General features: G+C 60.0%; 1 protein-coding gene across 1 annotated transcript in view; it reads left to right on the top strand.

Annotated features, from left to right (window-relative positions):
- Window positions 1-19,509, top strand: part of LOC132072090 (dedicator of cytokinesis protein 2-like) — a 52,926-nt gene that overhangs the window by 15,647 nt on the left and 17,770 nt on the right. The window contains 7 exon segments of the mRNA XM_059470087.1: window positions 80-214; window positions 3,747-3,858; window positions 4,631-4,701; window positions 5,038-5,144; window positions 5,343-5,470; window positions 6,301-6,351; window positions 7,015-7,110. Coding sequence (XP_059326070.1) covers window positions 80-214; window positions 3,747-3,858; window positions 4,631-4,701; window positions 5,038-5,144; window positions 5,343-5,470; window positions 6,301-6,351; window positions 7,015-7,110 — 700 coding nt within the window.

The raw sequence follows: 19,509 nt of genomic DNA, 5'->3' as shown, positions 1-19,509 counted from the left end.
TGGGACAGCCAGGATGGAGCCATGACAGAGGGCACAGGGGACGGACAGGGCAGGGACAGCCAGGACACCCCTCCCGCAGGAAGCTGCTGGCGGTGCTCACTCAGTACGTGGAGCAGGCGGGCCGGGGCGAGCCCTGCGAGTCCCTCCCGCGCACCTTCAAAGCCCTGGAGTACATCTTCAAATTCATCGTGCGCTCCCGCCGCCTCTTCGCGCAGTGAGTGCTGCTGGGCCGGGCCTCCCGGTGCTCCCAGTGCCTCCCAGTGTCTCCCAATGCTCCCAGAGCCTCCCAGTGCCTGCCAGTGCTCCCAGTAGCTCCCAGTACCTCCCAGTGCTCCCAGTGCTGGCCATGCCTCCCAGTGCTCCCAGTGTTTCCCAGTGCTGGCTGTGCCCCCAGTGCCTCCCAGTGCTTCCAGTCCTCCCAATGTCTCTCAGTGCTCCCAGTTCCTCCGAGTCCCTCCCAGTGCTCCCAGTGGCTCCCAGTGCTCCCAGTGCCCTACAGTGACCCTGCCCCACAGTGACCTCTGCCACCCCTGACAGGGAGTTTCCAATGAGCTCTTCAAACCCTCCCACGATGGAAATGGCAAAGTGCCCCGGGCATCTGTGCCCCTGCATGTGCTGGGAAGGTTTCCTGGAGCCTGGTGGGAGTGGGGGTGGAGCTGGGGGGTCTCTGATGTGCCCTCCAAGCCCAACCCTGCTGTGATGAGCAGAGGAACAGGGTGGGTGCCTCCACAGCTCAAAGGTCGAGGTGTCCCCAGGCCCCTCCAGAGTCCCCCCAGGGCTGGTGTCACTTGTTCTCCACGGGGCTCACATCCAGCCTGGGTGATGCACAAACACCCTCCCAGCGTGGGAGAGGGGGAAATCAGGAAATCTGGCATCTCCAGATGTTCCTCTTTCATTCTACGTAGGCAGCACCAAAAGCTGAAGTGTCCTGAGGGGGCAATGAAGGATCCCCCCCCCCCACACACACAGGACATGGGGTGGGCACTGCTGGCACTGAAAGCTGGGGGGTCACCCCATTCCCAGGCACTCTGGGTTCAGCAGGAAGCTGTTTTGGGGGGAAATGAGGGCTTTGCCTCCTGCACCCCAAGCCCAGGATGTGCTGGGATCCCTGTGTGTTGTATTTGTTGGGAATGCCCTGATGAAGGCAGGAATGATGAATCTGACTCCATGTTCTCAGAAGGCTCATTTATTATTTATATATAATTTATATATTTATATATTTTTCTAATTTATATATATTTATATTTTATATAGCATCTATATATAAATTAGTTATATTACATATTATATTATATTATATCATATTATAGTATAGTATATTATAGTATATTATAGTATAGTATATTATATATTATAGTATATCCTATTATAGTACTATATCATATTATATTATACAATACTCTACTAAAGAATACAGAAAGGATACTTACAGAATGCTAAAAAAGACAATAATGAAAACTCCTGACTCTTTCCAGAGTCCTGACACAGCTTAGCCCCGACTGGCCAAAGAGTGAAAACAACTCCCAGCAGAATCCAATGGAACAATCACCTGTGGGTAAACAATCTCCAAACACATTCCACATGAGCACAACACAGGAGAAGCAATTGAGATAAAAATTGTTTTCCTTTTTCTCTGAGGCTTCCCAGCTTCCCAGGAGAACAATCCTGGGTGAAGGGATTTTCAGAGAATGTGAATGCCACACCTGTGTCCCCTCCCAGTGGCACTGGGGAGCTGTGCTGGTGTCCCAGTGTCCCCAGGGACTGCCACACTCAATTTGCCCCACTCTGGATTAACCACAGTTAATTAACCACAGGGTTTGAGCCCTGTTTGTCCTCACCACTTCCATCTCCTCCCAGGTGCTCCAGAACCTCACACCCAGCACCTGCGTCTCCCTCCTGTGTGAGCACATTCCCGGCTCAGAGTGCTCCTGGCAGCAGAAATTAATTACCCAGCTTGTTTGCAAACAGGCCCCTGAATGAGTTTGCCTGGAGCAGAGGCATCCCTGAGGACATTTAGTGATTTTATAGAGCTTCCCTTTATCTCAACATGCAATAACACAGGCTCCTCAGATCCTCTAAGTGCTCTGAACGTGTTGTAATCGACAGGAATTGGGTTGTAATTAGAGCCAGTTGCTGCAGATTGCTGCCTCTGGGATTGCCTGTGCTGCTGCTGGAGCTGGACAAGCAGAGCCTGCAGCTCCTCTGAGGAGCCCAGGTAGCTGCAAGGGTGATTGAGCCCTGTCCCCCACCTTAGGACACCTCCCTGTGTCCCCTCAGTGCCCCAATAGCACCGTGGTGACGTCTGTCCCTCTCTGCTTCCTCCTTGCTGCTTCCTCTGCCTGCTTCTCCTTTTCAGCCACCACTGAGAGTGGCAAAACTTTCCCTGCCAGTGCTCATTGTCCCCAGATTTTGAGGTAAAATTTTGGAGCAACCCATGTGTCTTGGTTTGGAAAGACAGGAGTCTGCTAAGGAAGGCAGGAGCCTCCCCTGAAATGGAGAATGCAAACCCTCCCCACCCCTCTGAATTGCTATAAATTTTAAATTAAGGGGCTCTCAGGCAAAAATATGGGAGCAGGAATAACAGTTCTTTAATAGGGAAAGGAAAAAAAGGAAAGGATAAAATAAACAATGCAGTACACAAGAACAACACTGCCAGAGTGAGAGCAGTCCCTGCCCCCTGTGTGTCAGGGAGGTGTCCCAGCCCCATCCCAGGGGGGCTCAGCCCTCCTGCAGTGCCAGCTGTGGCTCTGCTGCAGCAGGGATCCTGCACAAGGGGGGAGTTTTCCTCTGCAGCTCCAGGGCTGCTGCAGATGGGCCTGGGCTCCCTCTGGCCATGCAGGGCAGCAGAAAGCTGCTCCTCTGGCAATGCAGGGGGCAAAGGCTGCTGGGGTGTCCCAAAGCTCAGATTGGATCCAGGTAGGAATGCTTGGCTCCTCCCCTGGGCGGAGCATCTCCCCGTGGGATGATGGAATTTTATCAGCTATGCAGGGACACTCACTAGCCCATTAACAGAAGATAATTAATGATTAATGGCCCATTAACAGCAGAGATCCCCCGGAGGGAGACTGTGGAAGAGATAAAGAAAACTGCCCAGTGAACAGAAGATAACTGCCCCACCTGACAGATAATGATAGAACACACACGTTGCCTTGCAATCTAGGATAGATGCCAGGGAAGGTGTGTGGTGTAGCATTCACATCCTCTGAGAAAATCCCTTCACCCTGGATTTCTCTCCTGGGAAGCTGAGAAACCTCAGAGAAAAGGAAAACAATTCTTATCTCATTTGCTTCTCCTGTGTTGTGCTCATGTGGAATGTGTTTGGAGATTGTTTACCCACAGGTGATTGTTCCATTGGATTCTGCTGGGAGTTGTTTTCACTCTTTGGCCAGTCGGGGCCAAGATGTGTTTGGACTCTGGAGAGAGTCACAAGTTTTCATTATCATCTTTCTAGCATTTTGTAAGTATCCTTTCTGTATTCTTTAGTAGAGTATTGTATAATATAATATAATATAATATAATGTAATGTAATGTAATATAATATAATATAATATAAGTAATTTATATACAAATTATATAGAAAAAATTAAAATTATATAAATATATAAATTATATATAAATAATAAATGAGCCTTCTGAGAACATGGAGTCAGATTGATCATTCCTGCCTTCGTGGGGCATTCCCAGCAAGTAGAGCAGTGGGGCATGGTGGCAGTGTGGTGACAGCATGGTGACTCTGGCCCTTGCAGGCTCTACGAGGGGAAGGAGGTGGCCGAGTTCCAGCGCTCCCTGCAGCGCTTCTTCCTTGCCCTCAACCAGCTGATGCAGTCCCCGCTGGAGGGTCCCACCCTGCTCTCCCAGGTATGGGGGCACGGGGGGCCCTGGAGGGCTCAGCTGGGCTCTGGGGTGCCAGGGAGTGTGCCCAGGCCAGGCAATAGCTGTCCTCTTGCTGGGGTGACACTGTGTCACTGTGTCTGTTTTTAGGGCGTCACTGTGTCACTGTGTCTGTGTTCATTTTTGGGGTGTCACTGTTACTGTGTCTGTGTTTGTTTTTGAGGTATCACTGTGTCTGTGTTTGTTTTTGGGGTGACACTGTGTCAGTGTATCTGTTTGTTTTTGGGGTAACACTGTGTCACTCAGTGTTTGTTTTTGGGGTGTCACTGTGTCTGTGTTTGTTTTTGCGGTGTCACTGTGTCTGTGTTTGTTTTTGGGGTGACACTGTGTTGCTGTGTCTGTGTTTGTTTTTAGGGTGTCACTGTGTCACTCAGTGTTTGTTTTTGGGGTGACACTGTGTCTGTGTGTCTGTGTTTTTGGGGTGACACTGTGTCTCTGTCTGTGTTTGTTTTTGGGGTGACACTGTGTCACTCAGTGTTTGTTTTGGGGTGTCACTGTGTCTGTGTTTGTTTTTGGGGTGACACTGAGTCACTGTGTCTCTGTTTTTGGGGTGACACTGTGTCACTCAGTGTTTGTTGTCGGGGTGACACTGTGTTGCTGTGTCTGTGTTTTTGGGGTGACACTGTGTCAGTGTGTCTGTGTTAGTTGTTGGGGTGACACTGTGTTGCTGTGTCTGTTTTTGGGGTGACACTGTGTCTCTGGGATCCTGTCTGAAGGCAGCTCTGTGGTGTCTCTGCAGGGAGCAGCTCTGAAGTACCTGCCCTCCATCCTCGAGGACGTGTTTGGGATCTTTGACTCCTCCACGCTGGGGTAGGGTCCCTGTGTCCCCACCAACCCCCTGTCCTGCTCAGCACCTGCCAAAGCCACCTCTGTCCCTGCATCCAGCCCAGAGCAGGGGGGTCTGGGATCACCTCCTGACCCCCTTCCCAGTGCAAAATTGGGGAGCTTTGCTCAATTTTAGCCTGGGAACTCAGCCCCAGCTGGGTTCATTTTGGGAATTCAGGCAGGGTTTGCCTGCTGGGTGCCTGTGGTGGGCACAGCTGCCCTGTGGGACCATCCTGCCCCAGTTTAGGGGGTCCCCCCACCCATCAGCCCCATTCTGAGCAGAACCTGGAGCTCCTGCTTTAACCCCTCTCCTGCTGGCAGGGCCGTGCTGAGGGACTTTGTGGGGAACCTGCAGCCCCAGCGCCTGCTGAAGCAGAAGCTGCAGTGCCTGACTGACATTGCCAGCAGCAAAGCCTTCCAGTGCCACGGTGAGAGGGGTCCTGGGGGCACTGCCCTTGCTGAGCCCACCCAGAGGCCATGCACAGGCTGGGGGGGAGTCTCTGAGCAGGGATTCCTCCGCTGCCTCATCCCAGGTGGCTCCATAACTGGGGACAATTCCCTCATGGCTGAGGTGGCTCCATAACTGGGGACAATTCCCTCATGCCCGTGTCCCCTTGTCCCCCCAGAGTGCAGGGAGCTGGTGCTGCAGGCAGCCCTGCCCATCCTGCAGGAGCTGATCCAGGCAGGGGAGGAGGAGGACGCCTGCATCGAGCTGCTCAGCAGCATCCTGGAAGTTCTCTACCAGGCCCAGAAGGTAAAGCAGGAATCAGCTGGGCAGTGACCTGGCCAAACCCCTCGGAGTGAGGTTAATCACCAATTCCTGGCCAGGGTATTGTTGGAGTTCACTCACTGTGGGTGTCACCATTCCAGCAGGACATGCCCAGGGTGGGACACAAACTTTGTGTTTTCCACCTCAGTGAGTTTCTGCTGGGTTGCCCAACATCCACATGAGTGGGGAAGGGGCTTCCAAGCTCAGGGATGACATTAACCTGAGGGTGGTGGGGACATCAGCAGCTCTGCAGAGCTGGGAGGAAGAAAATGAGGGAAGGGAGGAAGGTGAGATCACATTGATAATAAATCATGAAAGATCTGGAGAGACATTTTGTGGTATTGGCCAACCAGACCAAGCAGGTGGAGAATGGCTTTTCTGGATTTGAATAAATCAAACAAATTGTATCCAAACCTGATGCATTGGCCAAGGTCACCCAAACATTGGGTTTTGGTTGACTCACAGGCAGGATCACATTACTTAAGGCAAACAACAAAGTAATAAGACATGAGTATGATTTCTGATTTTGTTTCCTATTTTTCTTTGGTTTCCTTTCTGATTCAAGGCACTTTTACTTTTTGTCTTTTCCCAATTCTATTTTGGGACAGGCCAAATGTAACTAAAATTTCAATGGCCTTAAACCTCCTATGAAATTCTGCTGGTCAGCCCCTGGGCAATATCACACTCCAAAATGAGGAGTGATGGCCCCAAACATGAGGCAGGGACATGGTGGGCACCCAGCCACCCAAATGTGCCCTGTCTGGGGTGGGCTGGGGCCATTCCTGGGGGTCTCAGCTCTGTTTTGGTGATTGCAGAGCGCAGACAACCTGCGAGCACGGCACAAGGACCGTGGGGATGCGGAGCTGGTGAGTGTCCCTGCAACACAGGGAATGGCTTGGGAATGCACAGGGCTCTGTTCCTGCCCTTCCTGCTGTTCTGGGGTCCCTTTTGGGGGCCCTTGGGGGGTTCAGGTGTCCCGCCTGCAGTGTAGTGACAGTGGGAGCTGAGCTGGACACTGTGTGCTGGGAGGGTGAGGTGGTTCATTAATCCCCACAGCACCAGAAAGCCCAGGAATGGGATGGAAAGCTCAAAAATTGTGGTGAAAAATCTCATTTTGGGCTTAACTTTTAAACCTGAAATAGCCTTTATGGAGAGTGTGGTGGGACACTCCAAGGGAAGACTCTTGTTTTGCTTCAACCCCATGAGAGTTGATCCCACCTTTACCTGCCCAGCACCATCCTCATCATCCTCAGCCATCCTTGGCTGTCGCCATTGTCCCCAGCCAGGTGGCCACAGTGCCAGGGAGGTGGACAGAGCTGTGCACCTCTGTGTGCAGGGCTGAGCTGTACAGAGATCCCAAATCCCATATTTTTGCTGGAGCACATTGCCTCGCTCTGACTCCAGCTCCGGATCAGGCTCCATTCCCGTGTCACCACCCCGATGTCACCTGCCCTTGAAGGAGCCGTGCTGGGACACCTCCCACAGCTGGGACGTGCCCTGCCATGGCCCTGCCACCTCTCACCTTGCAGGCACAGGTGAAGAAGCACATCCAGGTGATCCTGGAGCGGCTGCTCCACACGGTCAATCGCAGGGTGATCGTCCTGGACCGGGAGAACCCGCTGAGGGTGAGTCCCACTGTGCCCCACGGGAGAGGTGACACTGCTTTGGGGGGCCTGGCTGGGTGTGACTGGCTCTGCTCCTTGCTGGCCTTGCTGCCAGCACCCAGCAGGATGGGGATGGATGCCAGGGATGTGCCCAGTGGGATGCAGGGGGAAGCAGGAGCTGGAGCATCTGGACAGCTGCTGTGTCCTGGGAGGGCGATGTGGTTCCTTAATCCCCACAACATCAGGAAGCCCAGGAATGGGGTGGAAAGCTCAGAAACTGTGGCGAAATATCTCATTAACTTTGAAACCTGAAATAGCCTTTATGGAGAGCATGGTGGGATGCTCTGGGGGAAGATTCTGCTCTTGCTTCAACCCCATGAGAGTTGATCCCACCTTTACCTGCCCGCGGGGCAGGAAAAGCTGTTTTGGGAGCAGCGATGGGTTTGGGCTGCATTATCTGGAAATATCAGCTGAACCCGGAGAACCGTCGCAGTTTTACTGCCAAAAACGCGTGAGGAGCACGCTGGACACGCGGGAAGGGAGGCGGGTCAGAGGAGCAGCGATGGGAGGGGACAGAGCCGGACCAGCGGGGCTCGGCATCTTTCTGGGGACAAACCCAGGAATTGCACTGCGTCTTTGGGTGGGCGATGCGCTGTGCTGGTGTGCGATCTGGAAGCTCGGAGCGGGGAATTGCCGTGCCGTGCCGTGCCGTACCGTGCCGTACTGTGCCGTGCCTTGCTGTGCCGTGCCCAGGGAGCTGCGGGCAGCCGGAGCGGAGGCTCCGCCGCCGGGGCCGTGCGGCGATGCCAGCGCCGGGCTGTGATTCAGCCGTGACTCAGGCAGGAGATGCATGCGGGGTCGCGCTGGGCTCCATCCCTGCTTCTACCCCTCGTTCCCAGGCTCTGTGAGTCAAAGCTGAAAGCGCCGGGCAGCGATGGAGGCGAGGGGGGATGAGGGTGAAATGCAGTGATGGAAACAAGGGGGGATGAGGGATGAGGGTGCAGCACAGCCCAGGGCAGCACAGAGCGATCCTCGGCTGTGCCGCGCTCCTGCTGCTCGCTCGTGGCTCCACAGGCGCCCTCTGGCAGCTCTCCCTGCACAACCCCTGATGCTGCCATAGCCCCTGCCTCTGTGGGGATTCCCAGACCCTCCAGCTCCAGCTGCTGGGAAGGGCTGAGGGGACCAAAAATCCCTGTGCCTGCAGCAGGGCAGTGCCCATCCATCCATCCATCCATCCATCCATCCATCCATCCATCCATCCATCCATCCTTCCATCATCCATGGATTCCATCCATCCATCCATCCATCCATCCATCCATCCATCCATCCATCCATCCATCCATCCATCCATCCATCCATCCATCCATCCCCATCCATCCATCCATCCATCCATCCATCCATCCATCCATCCATCCATCCATCCATCATCCATCCAGTGGCTGCAGGGATATTTGAGTTCCTCATTTCTGTCACCAGCCAGTGAATCTTCCCCACCCATGAGGTCCCTGCCCACCCCACCCTTCCACCCGGGGTTTTTGGGGACAGATCTCCTCTCTCCAGGCCAGAACCTCACAGAGACCATTCCCCACTGTCCCTGCCCAGTGCAAACCCTCGGTGCTCCCAGTTAACCTGCAGGAAGCAATGGGAGGGATGGCTGAGCAGCCCCTGCTGGGCACTGCTTTGAGTCTGGAGCACCTCAGGGAACCCCAAACAGAGGGAAATCCAGGGAAAACAGCCGCTGCCCCCTCCTCATCCTCATCCTCCTCCAGAACAGAAGCGCACAGGCGGGAGAGGATGTAACAAAAATAGCGTCTCCTTGGAATTTATTGAATTCTCCTTAAGTACAGCCGCTGCTCCCCTCGCCGTTCCCACACCCCCGAGCTCCCCGCGTTCAACGGAATGGTTAAAAATAGAAAAGCTGGTGCTACCCAAACCCTACCGAGGGAGGGAGGGAGGAGAGGTGGGCAGGGGCTCAGTGCTGGGCCGGCGCCCCGCGCTCCGGGCTCACAGGAACCAGAAGCATTTGCGCCGCGATTTCTTCACGTCCAGCTTTGCCGGCAGCCTCGACACGGGCGACGGCTCCTGCCTGGGCGGGGAGGGGGTCCCCGCCGCCCCCAGCGCCACCCCCGCCGCCCCCAGCGCCGTCGGGGGGGAGCTCGGCCCCGCGTCGCCCTCGATGTGGCTCAGCACCCGCTGGAAGCGACCTTCCTGCTGGCGGAAATCGTGCTCCACGCTGCGACACGCGGGGACCGTGTCAGGGGGCAGCGTGGCATCCCCTTGTCGCAGCCCCCTCACCTGCCACAGCCCCCTGTTTGCCACAGCCCCCGTTTGTCACAGCCCCCCATCTGCCACAGCCCCCCGTTTGTCACAGCCCCCTGTTTGTCACAGCCCCCTGTTTGTCACAGCCCCCGCGCCCCCAAACACCACCCCCGGGCAGCTCAGTGTCCCCAGCACAGCCCCCAGACAGCTCAGTGTCCCCAGCACAGCCCTTGGGCAGCTCATTGTCCCCAGCACAGCTTTTGGGCAGCTCAGTGTCCCCAACACAGCCATCAGAGAGCTCAGTGTCCCCCAGCCTCTGGTGTCCCCGCAGCCCCCGGTGTCCCCATAGCCCACAGTGTCTCTGCAGCCCCCTGTGTCCTTGCAGCCTCCGGTGTCCCTGTAGCTCACAGTGTCCCCACAGCCCCCGGTGTCCCACAGCCCCCAGTGTCCCCGGTGTCCCCGCGGCCCCTGTGTCCCCTCAACTCCCGGTGCCCCCCTGTGTCCCTGCAGCCTCTGGTGTCCCCACAGCCCCCGGTGTCCCTGCAGGCCCCGGTGTCCCCTCAAATCCCGGTGTCCCCTCAGCCCCGGTGTCTCCGCAGCCCCCACAGCCCCCGGTGTCCCTGCACTTCCCGGTGTCCCCGGTGTCCCCGCAGCCCCCTGTGTCCCTGCAGCCTCTGGTGTCCCGCAGCCCCCTGTGTCCCTGCAGCCTCTGGTGTCCCACAGCCCCCTGTGTCCCCGCACTCCCCGGTGTCCCCACAGCCCCCGGTGTCCCCGCAGCCCCCGCAGTCCCCGGTGTCCCCACGCACCCTGCGGTGCGGGCTGGCTGCTGGCAGCCTCGTGCTGCGCTGTCCCCTCTGGCGGAACGCGCTTCAATCTCCTCGGCCCGGCCCCGTCCCATCGCATCAGCGAGGTGACACCGAGTGTGCCCGGGAACGGGCACGTGGCGCTGCCACCCTGCACACGGGCAGCGCCCCACGAGCTCCCCCCCCCCCCCCCGGCGGGCTGGCACCTCCTGTCACCTCGTGTCACCTCCTGTCACTTCCCCTGGCGAGGACAAGGAGTGTCCTCGGCATTTCCAGAGATCGGGGTGAGGGGTGCAGAGCAGGGAGCAGCCTCAGCTCCCTGCAGTGACACAGGGAGGGGATGGCACTGCCGTGGGACCCCAGGGTGGGACACAGGCAGGTCTGATCCCCTCCATGGGCCATCCCTGGGGTGCTGCCCCTGCTCCCTCACCCCGTGTTCCCCCAGAACCTCTCCTCATGCCACGGGGGCAGTGAAAGCCACAGCGAGTCCCCAGTGGCCATTCCGGGGAGCCACCTCCCACAGATGTGACATCTGTGCCGCTGCCATGCTGCCTGGGGACAGGCTCATCAGGCCTCATTAGCCTGAAGTTCCCCAAAGCTACAGCTCCAAACTCCCCTTGGAGCAAGTATGGGGAGCAGGAGCGCTGAGGCAGCACTGCCACCGAGCACAGGGACACGAGGGGACCCCAGCCAGGCACCCCCAGCCTGAGGTGCCCCAAGGAGGGGGCACAGTGCTCACAGAGCATGGCAGGGCAGTGGCACAGGTGCACCACAGAGCATGGCTTGGGACCAGCTCACCGTGTCCTACACATCCCAGTGCTAACAGCATCAGCATCCCCTAATTAACAGCAAATGGGAACACACCTGGCCAGCCACCTGCACTGGCCAGAGGGACAGAAGGACACTCAGGGGTGCCTGGAAGGGCAGAAAGCTTTAGCAAAACTGCAACCCTCCCAATTCCCCCAAAGACAATGCTGGGAGGGCATGAGATGCCTTTTCCCACAGCCCAAATGGGATCTGAGGAGAGCGTGCGGCAGAGGGAGGGGATTCCAAACCCTGGCCCAGAGCCAGCACTGGGGAGCAGAGCCCAGGCCCTGTGTTCCCAAACCACAGTGAGGGGCAGGAGCCCATCTGCAGCATCTGTGCAGAGCTGGCACGGGGACAACAGGATGCAGGCTGCATTTGGAGCGAGCCCACGCAGCAGCCGCCAGCGAGGCTTCCCCCATAGATTGCTGCTCCAGGAGGGAAATGCTCTGCCACGGTGCCAGAGCAGCCCCTTCCAGGTGCTGCTCCTCCATGGAGAGCACCCTGGCTGATCTGATCTGCAGGGACAGCCCAGACACCCAAAAGTGTTCTGTGTGTGGTGTCCCCAACATGGGGACAGGAGGTGTGCACTTGGCTGTCACCCTCCCTGCTGCCTCCCTGTCACCCTCCCTGCTGCCTCCCAGCCAGGGGAGAGCTCTGGGACTGCAGGGGAGCAGAGCCCAGGGGTGCTGGAGCCAGGGCTGGCCCTCACCTGTAGATGATGCAGGCACAGTCCCGGCAGGTCCCGCAGTTGGCGATGTCCTGCCCAGTCCGGTACGAGTGGCGCCTGTGACAGAGATGTGCCGTGAGCCTGGGGACCTGCTCTGGGTCTGCCCGTGTCCTCTGCTGCCCCTGTCCCACCCCAGCAGCCAGGACTCTGCTCCCTGCAGCCCAGCTCCTTTTCTCCCTGGCATTCAGACCCTCTTCTCCCTGTATCTCCTGAATCCCAGCTCCTCTTCCTCTCTAGGATCCATCTCCTCTCCTCCCTGGATCCCAGCTCCTCTTCCTCTCTGGGATCCATCTCCTCTCCTCCCTGGATCCCAGCTCCTCTTCCTCTCCAGGATCCATCTCCTCTCCTCCCTGGATCCCAGCTCCTTTTCTCCCTGGCATTCAGATCCTCTTCTCCCTGTATTTCCTTCTGAATCCCAGCTCCTCTTCCTCTCTGGGATCCATCTCCCTGGATGCCGCCCCCTTTCCTCTCTAGGATCCGTCTCCTTTCCTCCTGAAACCCAGCTCCTTTTTGTCTCTGGGATCCCCTCTCCTGAATCCCAGCTCCTCTTCCTCTCTGGGATCCATCTCCTCTCCTCCCTGGATCCCAGCTCCTTTTCTCCCTGGCATTCAGACCCTCTTTTCCCTGTATTTCCTCCTGAATCCCAGCTCCTCTTCCTCTCTGGTATCCATCTCCTTTTCTCCCTGGATGCCACCCCCTTTCCTCTCTAGGATCCATCTCCTCTCCTCTCTGGGATCCCAGCCCCTCTTGTCCCTGGATCCCACCCCATTTCCTCTCTGGGATCCATCTCCTCTCCTCCCATGTGATCCCAATTAATACCAAGCCAGGTGTTTCTCTGATGGGAGCACACCAGTGCTGAGCACTGTGGCACCCCCAAACCCTTCCTGCTGCGTCCTCCCCTCCCATCCCCACCCCAATCCTCATCCCAGGGCTCCCCACACCTCTCCCCACACGTGGTGCCATGGAGGGAGTGCAAGGCACGTGGTGCTGCCCTGGCACAGCCGTGCCCTGGCAGATGGGCACAGGGAGATGCTCCAGACTCATCTCCAGCCCACGCCAGGCTCGGAATTTATCTTTTTGATGTTTTTGTACCCAGAGCATCCTCTCCTCCTCCAGGAAGGTTCACAGGGCTTGGATTAAGCTGATTCCTGCCCAGGCTCAGTTCATGCTGTCCACAGAAGGAATCATCACCCCACATCTCTCTGCTGCTGGTGCCAGACCCCAAACCTGAGACACCCCAATCCCAAGGGCTGTACTGGGGCTCTCCTGTACCCCAGCACTGCTGGTCCCTGCTCATTCTGCTCTGCCCAGAAGGAGCCCTGTGAATGCTGTTGGTCCCTTTGGGGCCCCTTCAGGGCTGTGGATTTGGGGGCACGGCTGACAGAACGTGTCCCACATCCACGTCACATTTCCTCATTGAAACCTTCCTCCTGTTACTCGACCTTGACCACAGTTGTTCTCAGCCCTCAGAAACTGGGTCTGCTAATGCACCAAATTACACATTGCAATGGGGATTTATTCTGCCAGCACCTGAATTAGATCATGAGGCCCTTTATACACACATATATATATGTGTGTGGTACGTAAATGTGTGTGCGCCTGCAGCTCTGGCCTTGTACAACAGCCCCCCTCTGCTGGGAGAGCTCATCCTGGGATACTCTTCCATGTTTTATATGGATAATTTTTTGTGGGATGCTGCTGGTGGTCGGTGCCAGGGTGTCTCAGGGATGGTGGCCCTGCTCTGGTGGGCAGTGGGCACCTGGGATCTGACCTGTGGCAAACGAGGCTCTGCTGTTCTGCAGCGCAAGGACGCCAGGATAATGTTTGGTGTGATTTCCTATCCCTGGGTGTCTTGTTTGCTTGTTTGACTCTAACAGTAAATGGAGCTGAGGTCTTAATTAAGGGGTTTGGGACAACCTTGAGGGGGTCTCTCCCCACTGCCAGCGCTCCAGAGGTGGCACAGGGGCAATGGGGACAATGTTCCCTGTGCTCCACTCACAGCCAAAACCATCTGACTTAATGGTTAATCATGGCAATTCTGGGCATCAGGAAGAAGCCCCAAAGATTTTACAGGAGGATGCCAGGACTGGCATCTCTTGGGGGTTTGTTGGTTACGCTCATGTGAGATGAGTTTGGAGCATTTCAGCTCAAGGCCATGGTGGGCTGACCTAGAACACCTTCCTCCATCTGGCAAATCAGTCTGGGAGCCCAAGGAATGCTGGCCTGGAGAACTCCCTGCCCCTGGGAGCCGGCCCTGGGCAGGATGGGGGTCCTGGATGCAGCCAAACCCATCACAGGGGCAGCAGCCATGGATTTGTGCCAAAGGAAACTCCAAGGATGGGGCAGGGATGGAGGGCCTGGGATGTGACATTCTAGATCCCTGCTCCCAGTGACCAAGGGACAAATCAGCTGCAGCAGAGCCAGGCAGGAACCCAGCACCCCCTCATCCCCCATCCCTGGGCACGTGAGACCTCTCACCAAAACCTGGAGCCACATGGACAGCAGCTCTGAGTTTCTCAGTCCTTCGGGAGGCAGCAGCATCCAAATCTCTGTCAGGGTCCCCCATCCTCCATCCCCAGCCCCCAGGGCATTGTCTCCACAGCCCCCCACACTCTGTCCCCTCCTACTCACCCATCCCTCTGCGCCTCCTTCTTCTCCAGGTCCTGGATGACGTCCAGCAGCACCCGGATGGTTTGCTGGCTGGTCTCCAGCACCCCTTCCAGGGACTGCAGCTGGGAATGCAGGTCCCCCTGCTCCCCGGGCCCCCGGGGGCCCTCTCCCTGAGATGTCCGGGCGTCCTCAGCCCTCGCTGGTGGTCCCACCGGCCCCTTGGCCACCACCACCAGCTGCAGAAGGTCCTGGACGTGGTGCAGCGTGTCGGGCTGCTCGGCGGCAGGGCGGGGCTGCCCGTGCCGGGGGGGCTCCGCTCGTGTCCCCACGCCGGGGCCCTGCGTGGCCGTGGGCGGCTCCCCGGTCCCCTCGGGTCCTGCCCAGCCGTGCCCGGCTTGGGCGGCGCGGAGCCGGCTGCAGCTGCCGGGGGTGGCTGGTGTCGTGTCCGAGCCGTGCCAGCCCGGTGGTACCGGTGCCGGTACCGGTGGGACGGGGGCTGGCGAGGCGCAGCAGGGTCCCCCCCAGATGGCGGCGCAGAGCTGGTGCTGGGGGGCCGGGGGGTCCCGCGGGGGGGTGCCCTGAGGTGGCTGCCGGAGGGGGCCGTGGGTGTCCGTGGCGGGGACGGGCTGCCGCCGCTGCGGCGAGGGCGGGCACGGGGCGCGCCCGCAGGGCAGGCTCCGCTCCGAGTCGCTGCGGCCGAGCCCCCGGTGCTCGGCGGGCGGCCGGGGCTGGCCGCAGGGCACGGAGGCCGGCCGGGGGGTGACTCCTTGGTTGCCCCGGGGGCTCCCGCGGAGCTGGGCACAGGCTGGGGGCGGCGGGCAGGGCTCGGGGGCGCAGCTTGGCACCGGCGGGGCGCAGCGGGCAGCGCCCTGGTAAGGGGGTGGGGGGTCCCTGGGTGGCGGCGGCGGCGGGGTGCGGCGCGCCTTGGCGTGCTGGGCGAGGGCAGCGCTGCGATCGTGGCCGGGGAGGCCGCCGGGGGCCCGCGGGGGCGCGGCCCAGCCGGGCACGGTGGGCACGGCCGCTCCCGGGCACCGGGCGCTCGCCGCGGCGGGCGGCAGCGCGTCCTCCGCCACATCGCAGACGCTTTTACTGCGGGGCTGGGGGGCCGGGAAGGGCTTCTGGAGGCTGGGGGAGGTCTGGATGGCGGTGCTCATGCACGCCTTCCTGGGCATGGGCAGCGTCAGCGAGCCGGGCTGCGCCTGGGGCCAGCTGCGCCGCGAGGCACGGAGAGCCGCCGGCTCAGGGGGGTCCCTGGGGGGCGGCGAGGCACGTGGGGTGTTGTGGCCGGGGCCGGCCGGGGGCCCGGGGCTGTCCGCCCGCCCCGCGCCGGCCTCCACCAGGTCCTTGAAGCGGACCTGCTGCGTGCGGTTGCGCCGGCGCTTGAGGCGGCTCTCGATGTCGGGCGAGTCGCGGTTGAGCAGCACCGAGCGCACCGTCATGGCTTTCTCCTGGCTGCCCTCGCCGGCGGGGGCCGGGCCGGGCACGGGCTCACGGCTGACCATGGCTCAGCGCCGCGGGGCCGGAGCCCTGGGCTGCCGCCGTTCCCCGGAGCTGCTGGGCCGGCGGGCAGCCTCATCCCGCGGATGCCGGGCGGGAGGTGGGCTCGGGGCCGCAGGGCATTGCTGCCCGCCGCCCGGCCCTACAGCCCCCGGAGCGCCGCCCCGACGGCCGAGCCCGGTTCCGCCGCTCCCCGCCGGCGCCCGCAGCCGCTCATGGTCCCGCCGCTCGGGCTCGGGGCCGCCCGGGCTCAGCGCCGCCCGCTCGGGGCCGCCCGGTGCCCGCCGTGCCCGCCCATGGCTCCCGGACCTGCGGGGACAAAGAGAGGTGCGTCAGAGCCGGCCACGCCACCGCGGCCCCCCAGGACACGAGTGTCCCCGTGGAAGTGCCGGCCTCTCCCGGCTCGGCTCGCTCCCAGCCCAGCATCAGCAAACGCGAAGAGACAGGCTTTGATCTGCGGCGCTGCCTCCTCAGCACAAAGGGAGAAGGGAAAAGAAAGCCCTTTAGCATAAACACGTTCCGAGTTCACAGCTCAAATCAAGCAGAAGCGGCTGTTAAAAATAGCTCTGCCTCGCCGGGGCTGGTGCCTCGTGTGTGCGGGGCGCGGGCAGCGGGAGGGCAGGGCCGGGGCCAGGGCAAGGGGCGGCTGTCCGTGAGGGACGGACAGACGGACAGACGGACGGACACGGGGCATCCGCCGGGCACGGGCTCCAGCTCTGCGGGGATGGGCAAGGCGTGGGGAACCCATCCAGCATGGCACATGGCGGGACGGGCATGAGGCACGGCCAGGGTGACACAGCGGATGTGTCGCGTGTGGTTGTGGCCGGACTGGGCATGAGGTCCATCCTGCCAGGGGCACGGCCAGGGTGACACAGGGGACATGCCACGTGTGGCTGTGGCCGGATTGGGCACCAGAGGTGCTGCGGGCATGGGGGGCCAGCTCTGTGAGCAGTGGTGACACAGTGGCTTGGGGACACTTGAGACACATGGGAACCAGCAGGAGGGAGAACCTTCAGTGAGGCCGGGGGTGTCACTGACGCCGGCAGAACTTCACAGGCGGCACAGGGGCAGGACTCGGGGTCACAGGGGGGATTGTACCCAGGGATTGCATCCCTGCCATTGTCCCCGTCCCTGCCGTTGTCCCCGCACGGCCCTGCAGGACTCCCACTCCCCGCAGCTGCAAGGGGAACCCCTCCGCTGCCCTGTCCCAGGCGTACCCGCAGCACCCACCCCTGCCAGCCCATCACCGTGCCCGGGCACCGGCAGCACGGGGCACACCGGGTGCAGGGGAGGCCGTCAGCTCCTTCTGGGCCACGGCCAAACCCAGAGATTCCATCCGCAGCGAGCAGCGGTTCAGCTTTGTCGCACCCCACCGTGTCCCGTGTCCCCCATCCCCAGAGCACAGCCCGGTGCCTCCGCAGCGTCCCCGCACGCCGAGGCGGGACCGTCAGTGCGGACGGACACACGGCTCAGACACCCCCGCTCCCCTCCCTGCCTTGCCTCGCTGCGGCTGGCACGAAGCGCTGACTCAGCAGAGCAGCCCGGAGTCCCCAGCGCCGGCACAGCCAAACTCGCAGCGCTGCCCCAGCGGAGCCGGGGGGCTCTCAGAGCCCTCCCCCGCCCAGCCCGGCCCCGCACGCCCCGCTCCCGGTTCGTCGGGATGCTGCTCCACGCGCCGCTCCCGAGCTTGGAGCCGTGCCCAGACACCCGGAGATGTCTGCGAGGCAGGACGAGACAGACGGGACGGGGCTGCTCGTTAGTATGGGCAGCAACAGGCGGAGCAGCGAGCTGAGCTGGCTGGGGCTGGAGCCAGAGCCGCCCGTCCTCGCTTCATCCCTGCTGACCCACGCTGGCCTGGCCACCGCCTGTCGCGATATCCGCGATATATGAGCCACTCTTAAAGCCTCGTCACGGACGTGGGGTCACCCACGTGCTTGGAGTGCTCGGCAGCAAGAGGGCAACGAGGGAGGGCACAGGGCCTTGCTGGGCACATCTGGAGCCAGAGGAGCCCGAGTGTGCCAGCCCGCTCCGGAGCATCCTCGATGGGTGCTGGAACGGCTCCGAGCGCCGGGCACGGGGCAGCAGCGCGGCTGGCACGGTTTGAAAGCAGAACCGGCCCCGTGATGCTGCGCCGGGCCCGGGGCGAGGCGCGGCTGCCGCAGCGTGGGACGGAGCCGCTCCCCTGCCGACGCAGCAAACGCGGCGCTGTCACTCAGCGGGGCCTCGCCGGAGCACCCTCGGCCTTCCCGAGATCAGAGACGAGCCACAAGGACAAAGGGAAGCCTATAAATTATACATGGAGCAACTCCGTTTGGGAACACTTGCGAGGATGTCAAAGAGCCGCGCCAGGACCCTCCCACGCATCCCTGCGTTTTCTCTCTGCTCCGTGCTGTGCTTGGGTTTAGTGCTCGGGCGCTGCTTGCAGCACACCGGCATCTCCGAGCGTGGATAATGAGTGGGGGTATCGGGACGGTCCAATCTAGGGTCTGATGGGCTCTCCTGGGCTGACCCTGAACCCGAGGAACTCACTCCAAAGGACATCTCAGATGCACCTGGCACCCAGCACTTCCCAGCCACTCTTCAAGCTCATTTACTGGGCAATGGTGCTCAGCACCTCAATCCTGGGGCTGCTCCAAGGTGCTGAGCCCACCACAGCCCCTTCAGGGTCTACTCCAACAGGAGCCCAGGGCTGTGGTCACTCCTCCCTCCAGGAGAAACCTGAAGCCAAAGCTGGAGCCCTGGTGCTCCACTCTGCCAGGGTTCTCCTTGGAGTGATCACTGCCAGGAGAGCCCCGTGGGTGGAACAGGGAGCCCCAGAGCCCTGCACGGTGATCTGGGGGTGCAGGTGGGCTGGAACCACCCAGGGGATGGATTTGGTGCCTGATTAATCCCTTCTGAAGGAGGGCAGCATGAGGCACCACGCCAGTCAGCACGGGGCTGGGCAGAGCACGGCTCATCAAACCCATTCGCTGCTGCCGGGCTTGATGAGGTTCCAAGTTTGGTCAGGGGAGGTAAAAGCCTCGGCAGAGCACACTCGGATTTCTGTGAGGCATTTGACATTTCGATGAAGAAAGCAGGATGATCCCAAAAGCAAAGTGGCACGCTTGAAGTGGGTTAAAAGCAGCCAAAGCAGCAACGTCTCTGCTTGTAACCATCCCACAGCCCTGAGCACGGAGGGAAACTGAGGAAAGGGAGAAAATGAAGAGCAAGGAAGGAAAAAGACCAGTTCAGAGGCAGGCGGGGGGCGTGGAGCACAGAATGTGCAGGATGGGGCTCTGAGTGGCAGCTCCAAGCTCCGTTCATGGCAGCTGGAAATGCGTGTTGGCATGTCAGAGAAGCAACTTCCTTAAAAAGTGAGGCCAGCTGGCACAGGAACAGCTTGGAAAGGTTCTGCACAACGGTGGACCCTCCATCTCAGTAATTTTTTAAGGTCTGAGTGGTTTTCTTCTCTGGTTCTTATGGGAATTCCAGGCACATGGATAAAGTGAGACAGCAGGTCGCATGGGGGATGTACAGGTGAAAGCAGGTGATGGCACTGTGACATGCCATGACTTCTGCTGGATGCTCACACAGCTGGGAATGATCTCTCCTCTGCTGAGTGACACCAGGAGCTGAGGACACACCAGGAATCTCATGGACACCCCTCAGAGAGCCCCAGCACTGGGTTTCTCTGGCCACTACGGGTGGTGGATTTTGTGAATCAGAGGCACTAAACCT

This window comes from Ammospiza nelsoni, chromosome 4 (assembly GCF_027579445.1).
Source record: "Ammospiza nelsoni isolate bAmmNel1 chromosome 4, bAmmNel1.pri, whole genome shotgun sequence".
Taxonomy (NCBI): domain Eukaryota; kingdom Metazoa; phylum Chordata; class Aves; order Passeriformes; family Passerellidae; genus Ammospiza; species Ammospiza nelsoni.
The sequence above is the reverse complement of the archived record's forward strand: the minus strand, read 5'-3'. Positions and strand labels throughout refer to the sequence as shown.